The 20,202-nt window shown below is 38.6% G+C and overlaps 1 protein-coding gene across 1 annotated transcript; it reads right to left on the bottom strand.

Annotated features, from left to right (window-relative positions):
- Positions 1 to 5,837: 5,837 nt before the first annotated feature.
- On the bottom strand, positions 5,838 to 19,742 carry micall2a (mical-like 2a). The gene is made up of 18 exons (XM_026257731.1): positions 19,146 to 19,742; positions 18,180 to 18,228; positions 16,315 to 16,456; positions 15,667 to 15,998; positions 15,225 to 15,355; positions 14,545 to 15,048; positions 12,167 to 12,369; positions 11,778 to 11,856; positions 11,082 to 11,242; positions 10,904 to 10,990; positions 10,742 to 10,828; positions 10,284 to 10,345; positions 10,053 to 10,176; positions 9,079 to 9,181; positions 8,378 to 8,451; positions 7,099 to 7,213; positions 6,974 to 7,020; positions 5,838 to 6,870 (listed from the first exon to the last, which is right to left on the bottom strand). Exons 1-18 carry the CDS (start codon positions 19,286 to 19,288, stop codon positions 6,788 to 6,790), a joined length of 2,526 nt encoding a protein of 841 aa, XP_026113516.1. The 5' UTR covers positions 19,289 to 19,742; the 3' UTR covers positions 5,838 to 6,787.
- Positions 19,743 to 20,202: the final 460 nt, after the last annotated feature.

The following is a 20,202-nucleotide window of genomic DNA, read 5'->3' as shown; positions in this document are numbered from 1 at the left end:
ACCCCGAACAAGACACGGCAGCCTGAATCAACTGCTTTATAAGGAGCACTCATTATTTTTCTCATTAAAATAAATAAAATCAAACATACACCTAAAGCAAGCTGTAGTTCAAAAGTTGAGTATCAATCATATCAGTAGCAAAAATACATGGAGTGGGTCAACTAATGGGGATAAAAATCTAAATACTATTTTTGCTGGTCTATAACAGTTTTACAAATAGTAAAGATAAAATAGCATTAGTATCTTATTTTTTTTGCAAATAGGATTTCTTATATATATATATATATATATATATATATATATATATATATATATATATATATATATATATATATATATATATATAAGCTTTTATTTTTATAGTTCGTTTTTGAGTAATTTTATGTAATTTTATGTTTTTGTAACCGTTATCGGTTTTCTTAAAATATTTTTATTTAGACAACTTCAGTTAAAGTTATTTAAGTACTTAAACTTTATTTCAGCTTTAGCTCAGTTAATGAACTTTTTTCCCCGCATAGTTTCAGTGGGAACACTTTACAATAAGATCTCATTTGTTAACATGAATGTGCTACCTACCAGTGAGCAATATTTATTTTTACATTTATTTGTCTGTTAATGTTAATCAATCATTTTAGTTTAGAGTGCATAATGTTAGCAAAAACTTAATATATTAGTAAATGTTGAAATTACCATTAAGTTAAATAAACACTGTAGAAGTATTGTTCATTCAATTCATGTTAACTAATGCTAACAAATAAAACGTTTTGAAAAGTGCTACCATTTTTGTCACCAACACTGATAACACTTCATCCAGCCATCAAAGTTCGCCCTTAAAGTTAATCAGTCAAAACGCAAAAGATGCCACTGTGTTTATTCCAGATCATTTCAACCCACACAATCAATTAGGGAACATACACCGCTGAAAATCCAGAAAATGAAGGAGTGGGTTGTATATGCCAGAAAAACAGCATTGGCCCCGCCACCACTGGCTGCTGGAGAAGTGTGACAGATCATATTACAAGCAAGGCTAAAATGCTAATGTAATTCCTCATGAGCCAGGTTTAAAGAGATCCAATCGACCATTCCTGATACCCAGTGCCGTTGTGTCTAAGAAGATGACGTTCCTCCTCTCATTGTCTCAGTAATTCACCAAAATTGCCACTTAGAGCTGCTTCCAAGATGTGCGTTTCATCTCCAAGCTTCCTCTGGTCTCTGCTAGTCAGTTCATTTTTACTTCCTCCAAGAGTGCTAGCACTTCATTAACCTTGCCAGGCTCAAGATAAGAGAGGTAGAGAATCAAAAGCAGCCAGCCAACAGAGAGAAAAGACAGCACAGTCTCCACCGCAGAGCAGCCATCAAACAGGCAGAAACATGACCACACACACACACACAACATCCCAACACTCAATGGGCTCTCTTTAGCATATCAGGGCTGCTTGTGAGCATATCATTATTAGCACCAGAAGACAGACGCAAACTTCTCAGAGAAACGTAAACCCCTAGAATACATGCAAGTTTTTGATACTTCAGATACAATAGCACAGTATTCAATGCATTTTATTTATAAAACATACTGTACAATTTGTTCCATATGTGATACTTTGTCACTGACCACCAAAATTAAGGTTGAGGTTAATTAGACATTTTTTCTGAATATTTACATAACGCACACACACTGATAATAAACTGATGTTTCTATTATGCATCTGTAACAAAATCGTGATTATCACTTGGATCATTTTAATATGGAACCAGTGAAACATCTGGACAAACCTGACTGAATGAATTTTTCTCAGGATTCAAAAGACTGTTTAATCTAAAAGCTAATTGTTAAATAATTAGTTTTATAAATAAACTGTTTGTGTGTGTGTGTGTGTGTGTGTGTGTGTGTGTGTGTGTGTGTGTTAGAGTGCGAAAGAGAGAGGGGTCATAGACATGAAAACTGTTGAAAATATCACTTTGTGATGTACAGGGAATGACCGAGAACCAGTACCATTTATTAGTTTTGTACAGTGTATTCATTTTATTATAAACAATCCATAGTAAAAAAAAAACAACAAAAAAAAAAACAAAAACAAACAAAAACACTGAAGTCAAGTTTGAGTTTGATTTGAACAGCAACAGAATACATTTAATAATTTAACTGAGGAATTATACACTTTTTCCAAAATACTTTGTACTGCATTTTTAAAATATCTGTAATAACCGTATTAATAAAACTGCAGTTTGCTTAAGCTTTTAAGTACTTAAAAAATAAAATTTATCTTTCTGGCTTTTTTTTATTTTTTATTTTTATTTATTTGCAGTAATGAAAAGCCATTTGGTAGCATAATGCAATGATACTCAGGACAGTTAGATGCCACTAGACTTTTACTTTGTGCTCACCAAAATATTACCTAAAGCATTGAAGTGTGCATAAAATTCTCTTACTTCCAACACAGCATGTTCACCATTAATCTCTCCCCTCATTTTCCTACGAAGAGGACAAAATTATTTTTCTTGGGAGGGAACTGTAAATCCCTGTCTGGGTTCAGTTAAAAGGCTTAAAATGTCACTAAATGACAAATTAGAAGCTTCCTCTAGCGTTTAAAGACGAGATGTTGTGGCATCCGAAAGTTACCTGGAGATGAGGTTAACGTGCAGGGAGCGTTGTGGTTATTAAAAACGTCAACCGTCTCATTACCAGTCACAGATCTTGCCATGAGATCTCAACAGCAGTTCAGCTGTAAAGCATCAAAGCATTTGTTCACCGCAAAGCGTCACAGGAAAGAGCAGCCATGCTGAGATCTTCAACGGATTCCAGCTGCTTACTGGAAAGCTAAAAATATTCATTTGCAATTCTGAGAAAGAATTTTTTAAAAAAGCATCAGGGCCTTAATAGGCCCACGTCAAAACATAGACGCTGAACGTGATACAAGATGAAATGACACTTTCTGTTCAGCACAGTGATGTGATATCCATGTCAGGAGTTGTGTTCCAATGCAGGACATCTAGTGAGCCAGCTCAGATTGTGGGTGAAAAGATACATTTGTGAAGAGTTTCCATATGTATCGCTTCTGTTGTGGGGCCTGTTCCACTGATCCACAAAACCAGGCGAAAGGATAAAGCGGCGAGTCTCTGTGCCAGTGTAAGGAGCGGGAGCTCTTGCAAACGTGTAAAGAAGGAGAAGTTGCCTTGCCGCTGAGCAGAATCCTGCATTGGCGCTGATAACATGCTTGGATTAGGGATGTTTAAGGGAAGGGAAAATTATTCATTTGAGATGGATAAAAAGCTGCACTTGTCAAGTCTCCTAGTCATGCACTTTCCATCTCATTCCCGGTAGCCAGCGTGCATATTTTCCCCTCAATGCAAATGTTCACACAGTGAAATTGTGAGCACATTACCCCCTCTCTTTAAACACACCCAATGACACAGAGACTAAATGAATTTTCCCTGCGAAAAATTATTTTGGGGTGGATAATTGGAGTTTGCTGTGTGATCAGAAGAGCAGCTTTTTATATACACATTTTCTAAGAGTAAACCTCAAAACTGAGAGGGTTGGGTAGGGAACAAGTACATCACAGTGAGGGTCCAGGATCCACTAGGGGGCCTCAGCACACCACAAAATGCCTTAAGACTACAAAAGATTTCAAATAAGCTATAAATCACCACACAAGCTCATGTATTTTTTATTTTAATTCATTCATTCATTCATTCAACTGTCATTGCTATTTTACGAGCCAGAATTCCCATGGTCCTAGAAAACTGGGACATGATATAGGAATTTATTTTAATTAATATAAATTAAATTTATAATTAATATTTTTCAGAAACTTTGCAAATAGGTTCACTTTAATAAATTCAATTTAATTTAAACATGTTACAGTATTTATCTTTGCTAACTCAATGAATAAAAGACCACATATTATGCATTTAATAACATATTAAATGCTGAAATCAACATTAAGTGTAATAAAACCTTTGTTAATTCATGTTTAAGCTAATACTTAAGCTTAATGCTTAATGTTAAGAAATGGAAATTTATCCTAAAGCATTATCATCTCTTAGTTTTTTTTCAAGCTCAAATTATGAGGAAATTGCTATTTGTGAGTTAAATAAATGTAAACTCAATTGCAAAGGACTAGAAAAAAAATAATAATTGAAGAGCATTATAACCTCGGTACTTATTGCATTTTATTGAAATGCATACAATTATTTTAATATGCCTACTGCATTAAAAAAAAAAAAAAAAAAAATCTGACAAAAAGCAGCCTTGCCAATACAGAACCAATACGAAAAAAAAAAACCAAAAAAAAAAAAAAAAAAACACCTTACTGGGGGCATCAGGGTCAAAACCCCCTGCTCTAGACCAAACAGAGCTATCCAAGCAGGGCCAGCATTTAGAATGCAATTACCAATTCCAAATCTTTCCCGAGGCCGGATGATACACTGAATATATCAGCTCCCCTATACAAATATTATGATCCGTCTGATGAGAGCCAGGGCTCCAGTCTGGATGGCTAATAAATTAGAAGCACGCTTCTCGTTTACTCATCAGAGCTAATGAGGCTGATAAAATTACCTTGAGGATCATAATTACAGGCTAGTGGCAGAAGCGCGAGCACCATATCTGCAACACTCTCTCGCGCGCGCGCACCCACACACACCCCTACAGGAAGAGAACAAACAGCTCAGCGCATTGGCCGCCACTGGACAAGCAGAGTTTGACCTTTAAAATAAACTGCACGTCAGATAAGTGTGTAATGTGTGCTTTTAATTAAACAATTAAACCGAGTTGCATTACACTGAAAGCTTGTGATGCCACCCCTGTGTCGCATTAACACACTTTCCACCAAAAACACACACACACACAAAAAACGCTCAAGTACACTCCATTTCCAAATCCATTTTGTGTTAGTGACCTGCGCTTAGCTGGCCTTGATCAAGCAAATATGTAAATGCCATTCCGTTGTGTACCAAAAAAAAAAAAAAAAAAAAAAAAAAAAAAAAAAAGAGAGACAAGCGCGCGCATGCGTGAGGTCAGCGAGGGTGCATTTGAGCTGCGGGCCGGTTCTGAAATACCAAACAATCCTTTATCCCTTCAATTTCATCAGACGGCTCATATACATTAAGCTCTTGATCAGTAATGGCATCTATTGATGGACACGGGCGGCGTGGACGCCAGAGAATTTCATTTCATCAGCCATTCACAGGACGAATTGTTTTACTTATGAATATTAATGTCCGCCTAATTTGAGGCTGTTGTTAATGCTTGTCGCTAGGAGCTTGGCAAATCAGGTCCCTATTCCTGTTAAAACCATGTATTAGACACCCCCCTGACACTAAGCCCTCGCCTTTGATTCTTAATTGCAGGAGTGCGAGCATTTGCAGGAGATGGGGCGCAAAGCTTTAATTAACTCTAATATCACACGTATTCAGTCTCGACTGTCACCCGCATCACGCGTGGCGTTCTGCACCAATATCCTCCTCGGCTCCTCTCAGCTAGAGACAGACGGTGTACCAAGTTCATGATCACAATTTCATGCATCTTAAATTGGGGATGGATGGCCTGTAAGCAGTGGCATGATATTAAATTGGAGTAAATTATCTTAACGCATTTTACTAAAACCCATATTAAATGATGGCTGTGTAAACGGGCCGTTTTACAGCACGAGCGATGATGGGGACAACAATTAGCTACGAGCTGCAAACGAAAGGTTGGAATAAACTGGGCAGTTCAGTTATGGTGACCATTAGGCTTTTCCATTTAACGTTTGTGGGCTTCACAATTCAGATGCATGCATCTGAGAGAATAGAGCATGAAGAAAGCTGATGTAAATAAAACCAAAACCCTGGAATGGTTTAAGGTACATAAGAAACTTCATTAAGATTTATTAGAGAACTCATTGTAAAAGTCAAACAGGCTATACAATAAATAAAGCACATCCACTTGTAAGCATCTCTCAAGACAACTTTTAAAACTTCTTAAAACATCCATTGTGTAGGTTTTTCAAACAGTTAAGTCATATTTAAACATGTATAAAGACATCTCTGGACAGACTATATTTCTTACACAAGTTAAATGAGGTACACTTTTAATTGAAACTAGGTTAGAGGGCTTAAAAAGAGAATAAAACCAATAATCCATGCCTTTCCAGCACACAAGATCCTCTGCTGTCTGATCTCCAGCTTGATTTAGCTTTCTCAGGAATATAAAATAAGGAAAACTCTGTGCCTGTGCAAATGCATGTGAGCTCATAGTGCCCCCTTCAGATCACTGCAAGCACTGCATCTTCAAGACCTCTAGATTTAGCAGGTCAATGATTAGAATGTATTTTTTTAGGGGGTTGGGGTTAAATTAAGATTCCACACAGATTTTTGGATCACAGTCAAGTAGCACGTTTCAGCCAGCCTTGGGCATCTGTTTGTTCATCTGCTAATATAAGTTACCGTTTATGTCTGAACAAGTGTGGGGGTGGAAGACGACAAGAGAACAAAATAAATGTTGTTTTTGAACAATAATTATTCAAACTAGCCCACACATTTAAAGTAAAGGCAAAAAGCATATAGGACCAATGTGTTGCTAACTTAAAGCAAATGAATAGAACTATTATCATCTTAAATCAAATCAAGAAGTGAAAATAACTACAAAAGAAAAGCGTTTACACAGAACACCATTTTGCTCCAAGAACTCTTAAATCCCTGAAACACCTGGCATGATTGTTATACAAATCCCGCTTCTAATGTCACCTGGAGAAACCTAGAGCAGAACTTCTGGATCACTTCACTCCAGCAGCTCTCAAGTTCACTATCCCATTGAAGCTTTTTTACTTCTCCGTCTAAATAACCTCGAGAAGGACGACTTTCGTTTGTTTTTAAACTTCGAAAGACCTGCATCAAAAAAAAACCAGACATTTAGAAAGAATGTTAACAGTTAAGATGTCAAATCTACTCTCAGAACAAGATAAAAATGACAAGAGGGACAAGTTCTCACCCAGTCTTTGCATCATCTCATTCAACTGTTGATCTTCTTCCTCCTCCCTTAAAATGTGACAGATTCCATTCACAAATGTGCTTTTGCAAAATCGACCACATTTAAAATGACAGTATTTGACTTACCTTCTCCTGTCCTCGTCCAGTCCTTCAACAATGGCGTTCCTGTCATTCACGATCTTCATCAGTCTGTTCAACAGCTCGGTTTCCCTCGTCTTCTCATCTAAAGTCTTGACATGTTCTAATACGCAAACATACACATTTCATGGCTTCCCCTTCAGCTGTTATAAAGAGTACAAGTGCAAAATGAAGTAATACCGCTATTACATTTAAACTTTATTATAGAATTGGATTCAAAAGTTGACATTTTTCCAATTTCACTTTGCATCACTTACGACATCTGGTTAAAACACTGTGTCATTATTAAAATAATTACTGATGATTTGAAGCTCGGAACCTGTCCGAGAACTGCTTCCATGTGTCACAAGAGATCTAAGAATAAGCTTCATTTATAATTGGTGCAGATTTGTAAATGCAGACTTACCATAGCAACCAAAAGAGTAAAGATATATAAGAAAAGCTTCTTATTGCAATTTGTTGAATTAAAGTTTTATTAAATAAATACTAAAATCTTTAAACAAATCATTCCCTTCAATTTACTTTTAGAAACTTTCAAAAAAAAAAAAAAAAAGGAAGATTCTTCTCGAACAAATATTTTATAGATATTAGCTGGGTTTCTATACAAATTAGCAAATTTAACTTGTGCATAAAACTGGAATTTTGCATAAAACATTGGCAAATAAGCCATTTTCATCCGACGAGTAAAAAAAAAAAATACATTGTAATTTCCTGATGACCTGGCAATAAATAAGAAAAGTAGGAAAAGCCAATGAATATAATAATTTTGACATTGGCTATAATAAATTACTCGAGCCCCAGAGCGAGCAGATGAAACAAATGCAGTCATTGCTTTCAGAAGGAGGCAATTATAAAGAAGTACTTTGACGACAGACTTTGCTAAGGCATTTCAAGAATGACCATAATATTTCAGATTCTGTGCAACGAGATCGGTCCGCCGGCTAGTCAGGTTATGCCCTCCCATAATGCAAAGTCACATTTATTGGCAAATGCGTTTCAATGTCCCATTCAACTTTTCTTTTTTGTGTGTGTGTGTATTAGACATGTGCAATTTCATTAAGTCAAAAACCACCTCGAGGAAATTAAACCATTTTCATTCGAAATATGGCATTTCCTTCACTCGTTTCTTAAGCGATACTTCAAAATGCAGATAAAAACAGAACACAGCTATTGATCACTTCCCCCAAAAACGATCAGTCTATTTCTAATGAAAAAAAAAAAGCTGAACGATATTGGTATTACACTAGTAACCCAGGCTAATTTTTACCAGGTTTATTGATCAATCTCCTGAGCTCTCCTTCGACCCCAGGCTGCTGCTCCTCCAGATCTTGCGTTCTTGCTCTGAAAAAGATCGAGACCGCCGTTTAAGAGCTAACATCTAGTTATAATGGCTGGTTTTCTCCATTGCATGTTTTCTTTTAATATTAAAGTGATGGGTAACCCAAAAATGAAAATTCCGTCATGAATTACTCACCCTCATGTTGTTCCAAACCCATAAGACCTTCGTTCTTCTTCAGAACACAAATTAAGATATTTTTGATGCATTGTGAGAGCTCTCTGACCCTTCCATAGACACCAAGATGACGCAAAGGAGACACATTGTTAAATAAATTCATTGTTTTTATTTTCTATGAGCACAAAAAGTATTTTTGTAGCTTCGTAAAGTTAAGGTTGAACCCCTGATGTCACATGGATTTTACAGATGATCCTTGCTACGTTTCTGGCCCTTGATTTTGGCAGTTACATTATTGTCCATGGGAGGATCAGAAAGCTCTTGGATTTCATCAAAAATATCTGTTTCCAGAGGATGAATGGGTCTTATAAGTTTGGAACAACAAGAGGGCGAGTAATTCATTACACAATTTTCCTTTTTTGGGTGAACTATCCCTTTAAGCATTCTGAGAATTTCTGAATCCAGAAATAGCATCTAGACAGAAACCGTAGTTGTGGAGTACGGGGATCACTTACATGTACATCAACTCTGACTCCCTCCGTATGTAGCTTTGTTTTTTCCGAATAAGGTTAAACCAGTCCACCATCAAGGGATCCATCAGCAGGTCCCCATGACCCTCTGTAAAACAGTCCAGTGTCACTGAGGACACCAAGGTCCTAACTGCTCTATCCATAAGACACTCAACCTCAAGCCACAATTTAAAGTGCTCTGGAGACGGGCATCCAAAATGCTCATGTTCAGCTTCTATTTTAGCCATGATTGAATTCTATTTGTCTCCTAATAGAGCATTTTAAAGCGGGCTAAAAAGCATGTTTTCCTTTGACATTGCCTTGAGGTGGTACAAAAAATAAATAGAAGTACAAATCATGCACACACAAAATTAATTTGATCAAGTGGTGGTTTCGGCTTTGCTGGGACCGAGAGGCAGTCAGGTAGTAGGAAATTCCACCGGCTGCTAGCAGCAGGACAGGTGACTGGAGGAGGAGCGAATCTGGAGATGATATTACTATGCCTTGGTGACCTTGAAAAGAGCCAATCAAGTGCCCTCGCCCCATTCAGCTAGCAGCCCACCGCCGCTTCTCCATTTCCATCCCAGCATCCCTCAGGAGGAAAGGGAGCTTCCTCAGCGCCTCGCCTCATTTGGCCCTGGCAGCTGGAATCGAGAGCCCTTTATTGGCCACAGCCTTCCCCTAAAGGCTACATCCGAATTCCAACTCCCAGGTGGACGGGCTCAGCTAACAGGTTTGGAATGAGTGCGCGACTCGCATAACTCAATGAACCACATATACGGGGCTGCTACATGCAGTCTAAAACACTTCAGATGGATCTCAAATTGCAACTAAAGGAACATCTGATGTCCCAATAAGCTTTTGTCCTAAACAACCTTGAAAATTGTTGTTGGGAACTTTAAAATTCAATTCAGATATTTGTCTTTGAGAAATGCGGAATGCTGCCATTACATTAATTACTGTAACATCTGATCTCAAACCTTCTTCATAAACGCGAAGCCTCCACTCCAACTCCACCCCTTCGTTCTCCAGATCGTTCAGCTTGTTCTCAATGTCCTGCAACTCTTTTGAGATCTGATCTGGTGTGATGTAGCAAGGCTTCATCTGAAAAGAAATTATGTAACCAGGAAAACCATGGGTAGGACATCTTTAATGTAGAAAAATATTCCTGAGATTACATATTCCCGAGATTAGCTTTTGCAATAACTTACAGCAGGCAGTTTTGTTTCATGCAGCAAGACATTTGTAGACGAAATACTTCCATTTACGTAACCTAAAGTGATAAATACTGCTTTTTAGTGTATATGAAAAGCTGAAGGTTAAATGTGGTCAAACATGAAAGAGGTTTCAGATAAAGAACTCACAATAAAAAGAAAATTCTTTAAGAATTTTTCACAAATTCAGCAAAAAGATTAGGACACACTGACCAAGCCTCTGTTTTTTCATACAAGTGAAGCGATTTACTAACTATAATTAAAAATAATAGTAATAATAAATAAAATAGAAAAAAAAGATATATATATTATATATATATATATTATATATATATATTATATATATACACACACACACACACACACGAAATTAAATATGATCTTACATATTATAGGATTCATTTTTTTTTTTTTCTTAAAGAAATTATGTTTGCATAGTTTTAGAGCATGCTTACTTGACGTTGTCGACCCGCAGCGAGGTTGTTTTGGAGGTGAAGGTTTGTGACTGGACTCAGAGGGCAAGGAACAGTCAGGTTTAGAACCTATGGATGAAAGAATAAGATCTTCATAAATGCAAATCTTCCCATGCTACAACTGATAATGTGGCCTGGACTTACCCTGCGCATCACAGGTCTCTCCCAAACACAAGACAACAGGACTGAACGGCTGGAGAGGGGCAGAGGAACCTGGTGATGGACATGGTCCTTTTCAAACAGAGTAGGAGAAAAAGAGGGTAAACTTCAGTTTGGTAATTGCGAAACAAGTTTGCTCTTAACAGCGAGGAGACCAGCTTACCGCAGGTACCCTGCTGCTGTTCCCTTCTTGGTTTCGGGGCAACACTGATGGAGCAACTAGAGTTGTTAGATATGGAGGTTGGAGAATTTTGGGCTGTCACACAATGGTCACTTTCGTTTTTTTCTGAAGTCATCAGGATTTCCTTGGCGTCATCCGGAGATCTATCCATAGCAAAACAACCTTACTACACTGAAAACTGGAGGTGAAACAGTTTTCACTCATAAATTGCTAGTAAACTTACTAAGTAGTGGGAAATAACATTGAATTCCGAAGTAGAAGCACTGCATTTTGTTGCAAAACTGTATAATCCAGATAACATTTGCAACCTTCAAAAAGATGCAAAAGCATCATTTAAAATGCCCTCACCTTATATACAGTAGGAGCAAACAAAGCTAAAAGGATGCTCATCTGAGGAACTCAAAGTAAGAGCATAACAATTCAGGGGAGGTTGGTTTAGGCGCAGCACTCCTTGGGACTGGTGAGGACTGGGGATAGAGTGAGCGGATGCATTCTGAGGCAGTCAAACACTATGGGGGAGACAGGAGGCATCCGCCGGCTAGAGGATGGATACATGAAAGGCCCCACTGTCAGTACTCAGCTCTGAAGTGTCTTTGCAGCTCACACCCGAGTGACTCTGCCTGCTTCCCCTCGTGTGGATTAGAAAGCATTAGGGATAACTAGGCTCATCCAACTTACTTGAGTCTTGGTCCATTTGGAGCTGCCTTTGGCTTTGATCTCCAGTCAGATGGGCCGTCGCAGCTCTGAACATCTTTGGCTGAAGCCGAAGCGGCAAACAAAAAGCACAAGCCGCACAATATTAAATTATGTCATTTGATGCCGTCAAACAGAAAAGACAAAAATACTACAGGGTGAAAATCAGTCTTCAGGTTCAATCTTATTCCTGTGGGCTACATGAAAAACAATGGATGCTGGCCCGTGGCTTAATTTAACCCGTTTCCTGCCTATATTCTCTGTTCCTACTTATTGCGTATGTTTATGGTAATATTTCCCATGCGACCTTTAGAAAGCATTTTTAAAAAATGAACAATCCATGCAAGCAAAGGTCATCTGCGAGTGAACACCACCTTTGGCAGTAGAAAGCAGTGGGGATGGGGGTCTGCTGCGCTCCTTGCTGACGGCAGTGAGGCAGAGGGATTCTTTAGAGTTCATGCCACTGATAGCAGAGCTGGTTGAAGTGGCCTGATATGAGCTCCTTCCTGTTGCAACTCGTCCGTGTAACTCCTGCCCCCAGCTAGAGACTTCAGCAGAAGTGCATCTGATTTTTAGCCTGGGAGAGATGGTAACAAAGGTCAAATACATTAAGCATTCACACTATGATCATACAAGCAATAGATGCACCAGCTGAACGCTCATTTTTAGGACTTAAGATTTCAGTTTTGTTTTTTTGTCCCCCCAAAGACATTAAATCAATTAAATGAAACCGTAAACGCTTAAATACTGATATGTTCTAAAACCTGATGTTCTAAAAACATTTTAACCATCCCAAACTTCTGAATAGCAGTAAATTACAGAATTTGCTTCCCAAACATAGTCCTCCGAGCATTCATTAAAGCTTACAGTATTTCTTAAATGTCTTTAAACCCAGTTAAAGCTTTACTTAAGCAAAATTTTACACTTGTTATTTTCAAAAGTGGATAGGCAAAAACTAAATAAAATAAAAAACCCTATTAATAGGATTATCACCTTCATAAACTTTGTAATCTTCACATTATGAAAATGCAGTTTAACATACAATTTACAAACTCTCCCTAGTAAAAAAAAGAAATTTATTTTGTTCCAAGTTTAGTTAAAATCCATTAACATATCGCTTGAGCCTTACTGATAAAAAAAAAACTATAAACCTTATTTTGAGTACTAGCACGTTTCTTAAAGGGGGGGGGGGGTGAAATGCTATTTCATGCATACTGAGTTTTTTACACTGTTAAAGAGTTGGATTCCCATGCTAAACATGGACAAAGTTTCAAAAATTAAGGTTGTACGTTTGAAGGAGTATTTTTGTTCCCAAAATACTCCTTTCGGTTTGTCACAAGTTTCGGAAAGTTTTTTTCGATTATGGCTCTGTGTGACGTTAGATGGAGCGGAATTTCCTTATATGGGTCCTAAGGGCACTTCTCCCGGAAGAGCGCGCGCTCCCGTATAGCACAACACTGAGAGCACAACAGACTTCACTGATCAGAGCGTCGCGAAATGTCATAAAAGGAGTGCGTTTTTGGTTGCCAGGGCAAGACAACCCTGCACAGATTACCAAAAGAGAAACAGCATTAAGGGACCAGTGGATGGAGTTTATTTTTACAGAGCATCAATGGAGTTGTGCAAGTGTTTGTTCCCTGCATTTCGAAGATGCTTGTTTTACAAACAAGGCCCAGTTTGACGACGGATTTGCGTATCGTTTATTTCTTAAGGATGATGCAGTCCCAACGAAAAAGGGTCACGATCGTGTGTTGGAACCACAGGCGGTGAGTAAAACTGCTTCAAATATCTCTGCCTCCTTGTTAGTGCGTCCGCCTCCCATCGGAGACCTGGGTTTGAGCCCCTGCTCGGAGCAAGTCGTTGCTGCTGCTGCTCTCATTCAGTTTCAGCCTCGGGATCTGATTCTGGATCATAAATATACGCTGAATCTGACTGTAAGCCATGGTTTGTTTTGGATTTTGGTTTTGTCTTCACGTAAAGTTACAGTTTCCAAATGCGCTCAAGGCAAAAGCCTACTGGCGCTCGTGATTCTTTAGCTCCGCCCACACGTCACACCTCCAGCCGCTCGTGTTTTTCCGGGAAAAATCGGTACAGACTATCTTTCTCTTATGAATATAATAAAACTAAAAACTTTTTGGAGTTATGAAGGATGCAGTACTACTCTATAGGTACTCAAGATTAACAGGATATTGAGTGAAAACGAGCATTTCACCCCCCCCCCCCCCTTTAATATTAAGCCTAAAATCTGCTTTGTCACTATTAATGAGGACTGTATGATATTTGAATAAAAGCAGTTTTTAAATGTAATATATTTAAAGTGTACCTGAAGAATACTTGCAATAATTCCACTTTAACAATTAAATATATATTTAGTTGGACTTCAGCACTACTTCCCCACAATTAAAGTGCATTGTGCATAAAATTATTCCACTTCAGCAGACTGAGTATATAAGTTTAGCAGACCAAAAGTAACAGTGCAGGGTATTTTTAAGCACATAAATAATAATAATAATAATAATAATAATACTGTAAACCAGGGGTGGCCAATGTCGTTCCTAGAAAACCACAGTTCGCAGAGATTTACTCCAACCTTGATAATTCTCCTGCCTGTGGCTTTCTAGTAACCCTTAGGTCTTGATTACTGTAGTTTGTTCATGTGTGTTTGATTAGAGTTGGAGCTGAAGTGTGCAGGACCGACACTGACCAGCCCTGCTTGATCAAACCATGACAGTGACCATTGCTAGACACTCACTGCTTCTGTGCTCCTGGGTCAGAATTAAGCGCATTGTTGTTATTGGTGTTTCCTTTTCCATTTGTCAGGACACTGGTTGTGTCTTTCTCCTCCATCTTTAGTCTTGTGTTCTGATTGGTGCGGGACTCTGAGGGGCCTGACTGCGGTCTTGTGGTGGACCAATGCTCTGCTGCTGAACCACCGGACTGAAAGAACTTCTGCCTGGCATCCTGAGTCCTCTGAGCAGAAGTGGTCCACGACTGCGAAGCGGGTCTGAGCTCCACTGGTCGGGGCGCAGCTTTGATGGGGGCAGATAATACAGAGGTGTAGCGCTGTGAAGATGGCTGATCTCCACTGTCAGATTTGGGCACCAAATCAGCAAGCGTAAAACCACTGCTCTTAAAAGGCTTAACAGTAGGCTTGAACCCATTTTGGCCATGGCGGTGAATAGCGCAGACCAGTGAGCCAGCATCTGATCCCAGTTTATATGCCCCAGATTTCAGTGTGCCATAGCATACACTACACCTGTTTAAAAAAAAAAAAAAAAAAAAAAAAAAAAAAAAAATCATTGCATTATTGTAGTTGTTACAAGGCAATAAAAGGACTAAACAGTGCGCTCCAGTCACTCCACAGATGAACACTTATCGATAGTTATGCAAAATAATAGTGATGGCTCGCAAGAACCATCAGTGAATACTCACTTAAAGCAGCTCCGATGGTAGAGTTTTCCATCCACCAGGTGTCTCTGGACCAGATGTACATGATTTCCACATACCGCACATTCACCTTTCAATGTACCAGTTTTATTCGAACTCTCCACCAAAACAGTTTTCTGCAAAAATGTTATGTTGTATTATATTATAAGCAATATTATATTATAAGCAAAGACAAATCTCTCTGCAAACTAAAAATCAGTTTCCAAACCATAACTGAATCATGCATTTTTATAACTAAGATTAGACCAAATCAGAAGTAGGGTTGCAAAGGGGTGGAAAGTTTCCGGAAACTTTCCAAAAATCCACAGAATATTCCAAAAAATCCCAAGTTCCCAAAATGTCTGGAATATTTTCTGAAATTTACTGGAGAGGTACCAATTTTTGCAACCCTACTCTGAAGCAGAACAAAGGAAAGCTGAACTGACACCTTCTCAGTATCTCTGTGTGGTTGTGGAGGAGATCTCGCTCCAAGTGGCGTGATGGGTGCCGGCACACATTTCGGCCCTGGAGATTTCTGCCGGTCCGTGCCAGTCTGTCGAGCTGAAGCAGCTACAATGTGCTTCTCTGGAGCACTTTTCTGGATGTTAAGAGACGGAGGATGGTTGTCTCTGATATTTTTTTGCATTTCAGTTTGAGGAGGACGGTTCTCTGTATTGGTTTTAAGATTGTGGTTTTTGGCAACCACAGGCAGATTCTTCTTCTCTGATGGCACCTCCTTTGAGTCCTCAGCGTGTCGCTTGATACCTCCTACTCCCCCGACTGAGGGAAAAAAGCCATTGAGAAAAAAAAGACATATTATATATAGAATTTTTTTTTTTTTTTTTTTCAGGGATAATTGGGTGCCACTAGCAGACTTAAAGATGCAATGTAATGAGGTCTTGTGACTGGTGCATACTTCTGTTAGAAATGTTCGTGGCATAATACATGCTTCACATTCTGCATACTTCACTATACTTTTAAATAGTGTGTGTTCTAGTACTTTAACATTCTGAACATAGTACAGAATTCAGATACGACGACAAAAAAAACTAATTTCCCTTCTAAACACTGTCATGGTGGATAATCACAGTCTTACTTGGCGAGCGGCCGTGGAAGTAATTATAGTATTGTGAGACATATGTGAGGATGCTGAGTCTGTCTGGGACAGGCAAAGCCACCATGTCCTCTGCATCCAGAAGAGCTGGGATTCCCAGATGATCTTCAGCCACACGGAACGCCTGGAGCACATCACATGACACAAATCAGCCATTAAGTTCACAGCTACAACAGCACATAATAGGAGGATGAATCAGTACAGAAAAAAACAATCTGACGACCACAAAGACGCAAGACAAGTACCCTTTGTTTATAACAACCATTGAACATCCTCATTCAACATGACCTCATACGATTGTTTTAGGCTGCCGACATCACGCTGTGGAAACCGTTTTCTAGGGGAAAGGCACTTTGCCAATTAACTGTAAGCACAGGCCAGGCACAAAGAAGGTAGACGTCAGAAACAGAACAGGCCAGTAAGCAGCACAATCTGGCACCACAGCAAGACAGCCCGGGCAGGAAGCACATAATGAATAGCACATTTCCTGTGTTTACAGAAGCCTGGGAACGGGGACAGGAGAGGGGGATACCAGGCCATTGTTTAGGACTGAACTGGACACACTCATTACATTTTACAGGACAGCTGAGGAGGGGCGGCATATCCTCCATGATGCAGCTGCAACTTCCTGTTTCTCTTTTGTGCTCCAGTACAGAGTATGAAAATAGTACGAACTAAACACTTTTGGTAAATACTGGCTGGGTTTAATCAGGACAATTGTGGAAATATTTGCATTTAAATGCACAGATGCACAACTAACATCTGTAAATACAGTAGTAGAACAGAGGTAAGTTAATCTTGACGGAGAGGATCAGGTGTCCTGTGATGACTGTCACCCTTCTTTATAATGCATTAACTGGACAGAATCCACACGGCTCGGGTTCAAACTACAGCAGACTGCCATCTATAGAAGTGGTGAGGGTTTGTAATAGATCTCAAAGTGTGTGGCTTTTAAACTACGTCTCCGAGGAAGCAACGCAAAGAAAAGCTCATCATTAGCAAAAAAAAAAAAAAAAAGACAGGGATGAAAAACAGTTAACTCACTGGTCCTGGTCAGACTGCATCCATATCCTCAAATGCACATTAAATCTTACATATAAATCGCTAACACTTTCAGAATGAAAATAATTGGTTCAAACAATTAAATTATGGTAACAGTTCTCTGAACAGTTCTACAGCAATCTGAAATCTACCACTCTAAAGAAGTTCATAATATAAACTGAAAATTACCTGTTGCCTGTGAACAATAGATCAAATGATCAAAGCATAAGTGTGGAATCTATCAAATGAATAAATGGATCCAAATCGATCTAGATTGTGTAGTAATTACTCACTGAAAAAAAAAAAAAAAAACTCAGCCCTGAAAAATAAAATTGGATGGTTTAGGACAATATTCATCCCTCTAACCCAAGTTCACAGAGTACAAGCTTGAATCTTTAGACGTTTCACTGCAAGGTATTGTTGGCAGAAACTAAAGGATATCTTTGTGCCAAAAGCTACAGCTGGAAGACTTGACCCATAAATAGGCTCTTTTACTGAGCCACAAGTCTCATCCATTTAAGAACTCCGTAAACATTAGATCACATGCATTTCACAAGCTGTGAGAAGAGTCTTAAGTGCTCTTACTCATGTCAGTACGTGAGAAACTACGTTTAAGTACATAAGACAACTTGTCAAAAAAAAAATACTAATAAAAAAATCAAGAGTGTGCATTATCTGACTGTAACAAACACACATCTGAACAGGATGCAGCTAAAACTAAGCGCCACACACACAAGCTACAGTATGCGTCAAGCCATCAGGTCTGTGGTCATTTCCTATGATCAAGGCCAAACAGAATAACTTACCAAGTGGTTGTTGTAATACACATTGTCTTTGGAGAGAGACTCAAAGTTTCTGAAAGAAAACAAGAACATGAGTCACCAGACAGATAGAAACCTTGAGAAGTGTTAGAATATAATGCCGATGCAAGTTTAATAACACAAACAGTTTTTAAAGTTCACAAAACATACAACATTCACATTTTACACAAGAAGTAGGCCTAAAGAAAAATAACATTAGAGGCTCAGAATGAATAAATAGTGAGCGTATACTGTATGGGCAGGTGACCCAACATGCCCATAGATTCAGACTGTGGTCAAGATTGTTGGGTTAAATATGTAAATGTTATGTCATGTGAAATAATCAAGGAAGTGTAAATCTTGGGTCCTATGAGAAGTCTCTATTTTCACTTTTTTTTTTCTCTCTACTAGTTCAATCAAAATAGTCCTGTAATACAAATATTCCATGTAGTCTCTATAAAGTCCAAAAAGCTGCATACATAAAATCACTTTAATATAGTAATATCACGGAAGAGTATGTCACGTAGCAGGATGTAAACTATCCATGAATCGGCTGACCTAATTCCACTGCAGTATAATTAATTACAATGGCTTTAGAAACAATGCAGCTACAGTACATTCATACTTAACTTTTCTCCCTCATCTATAAAAAAATAAAATAATTTTTAATAATTTGAGTGAGTGTGATCTAATGGATGCATTTAATAAAAGCCGGTTCATTTCAAATCCAATTAATTACTCCTCTAATAGTGAACAAGCTCCACAATATGCACCCAAATATAATATAGCATATACAGTTTTTCACAATCAAGTCAAAACAAATATTTGACCCACATCTTTGAGCTATACGATGTTATCCTCATCAAGACTTGCTTGATACTTTACACAAATCCCCCTCCAAAAAAAGTGTCAACAAATTCCGCATCCTAATAAGTGACAATTGAAGGCAGTTGAGAGATCAAGGACTCTTACATGAGGTCGGGTCTGAACTTGTGTATGAGAGCGCAGAAGGCCAGTCCATCTCTGAAAGAGGTGCTCATGTTGCTGATGCTCACATCTCTGTATCCCTCGCACTGATTCTTACACCACTGCTGGAGCGCCTTGATCGCCGCCATCCTCTCCAAAAGACCTCGCTTAATGCCAGAACACACGCCAGAGATAGTCTACTAAATAACAGAAGGACAACAGAAGACGTTTGTTCGACGGAATAACGGAACTTGAAGGAAATGAGTGTGGAGACACGGCGGGAAGTCCCAATGAAAGAGTGTGAAGAGTTGAAGCGGATGTGTGATCTGTGACTGGCGTCTCCTCAGAGCTGTTCCCTTCAGCAGAGCAACCGCCACGACACCTGAGGAACAGAGGAAATGAAGGGGAGGAGCCTCAAATCATCAATAATTAAACGCTAATTGCTTATTATCTTTCTTTAAGGGGTATGTTTCGCTCGTTATTATATCTGTGTTATATGGCAAGGAATGTGACGTAATTACGGCCTACTTTAAAAAAAACATTCCAGTTTTGCGGTTCATTTTCAAGTTCATGTCATGCGGGAAACTTAACATAACCTACTTAAATACAGTGTTGGGGCTAGTTACTCAAAAAAGTAATATATTACATATTACATATTACTCTCAAAAATAGTAATGCCTTACTTTACTTTATTACTCCCTGGAGAAAGTAACTAGTTATATTACTAGTTATATTACTAGTTACATCTTTTTTTCTTAATTACTCTATGATTGCCTGAGATGCATCAGATGGAGGGAGAACATACAAAGGAGGAGTGTTCTTTAGGGTCTTTATCAGTGGCGGCTCCTGCCAATTCTCTCAGGGGGGGCAAATGTTTGCTCTATTAATGAGGATAGGTCACCCATTCAATTGATAAATTAACGGGTAGTTAAAGATGTAAAGGGAACCGAACTACTGTAGTATTAATTAAAAATAAACTGACATTAGGAATCAATCTCTTGCACTCCTTATTTTTCTATATCCGTGTTAACACTATTCAGCAGCATATGAAGACTAACACCAG

The sequence above is a fragment of the Carassius auratus genome, unplaced genomic scaffold, assembly GCF_003368295.1.
Source record: "Carassius auratus strain Wakin unplaced genomic scaffold, ASM336829v1 scaf_tig00214480, whole genome shotgun sequence".
NCBI classification, from domain to species: Eukaryota; Metazoa; Chordata; class Actinopteri; order Cypriniformes; family Cyprinidae; genus Carassius; species Carassius auratus.
The sequence above is the reverse complement of the archived record's forward strand: the minus strand, read 5'-3'. Positions and strand labels throughout refer to the sequence as shown.

Excerpts from the sequence above, each read along its gene's own strand:
- micall2a (XM_026257731.1), bottom strand. The coding sequence starts at position 19,288 with ATGGCGGCGATCAAGGCGCTCCAGCAGTGGTGTAAGAATCAGTGCGAG. Across the intron at positions 11,857-12,166 it reads ACTGCTTTCTACTGCCAAAG|CCAAAGATGTTCAGAGCTGC; the intron begins GTGGTGTTCACT and ends CTTCGGCTTCAG. Across the intron at positions 10,991-11,081 it reads ACAGCAGCAGGGTACCTGCG|GACCATGTCCATCACCAGGT; the intron begins GTAAGCTGGTCT and ends CTGTTTGAAAAG.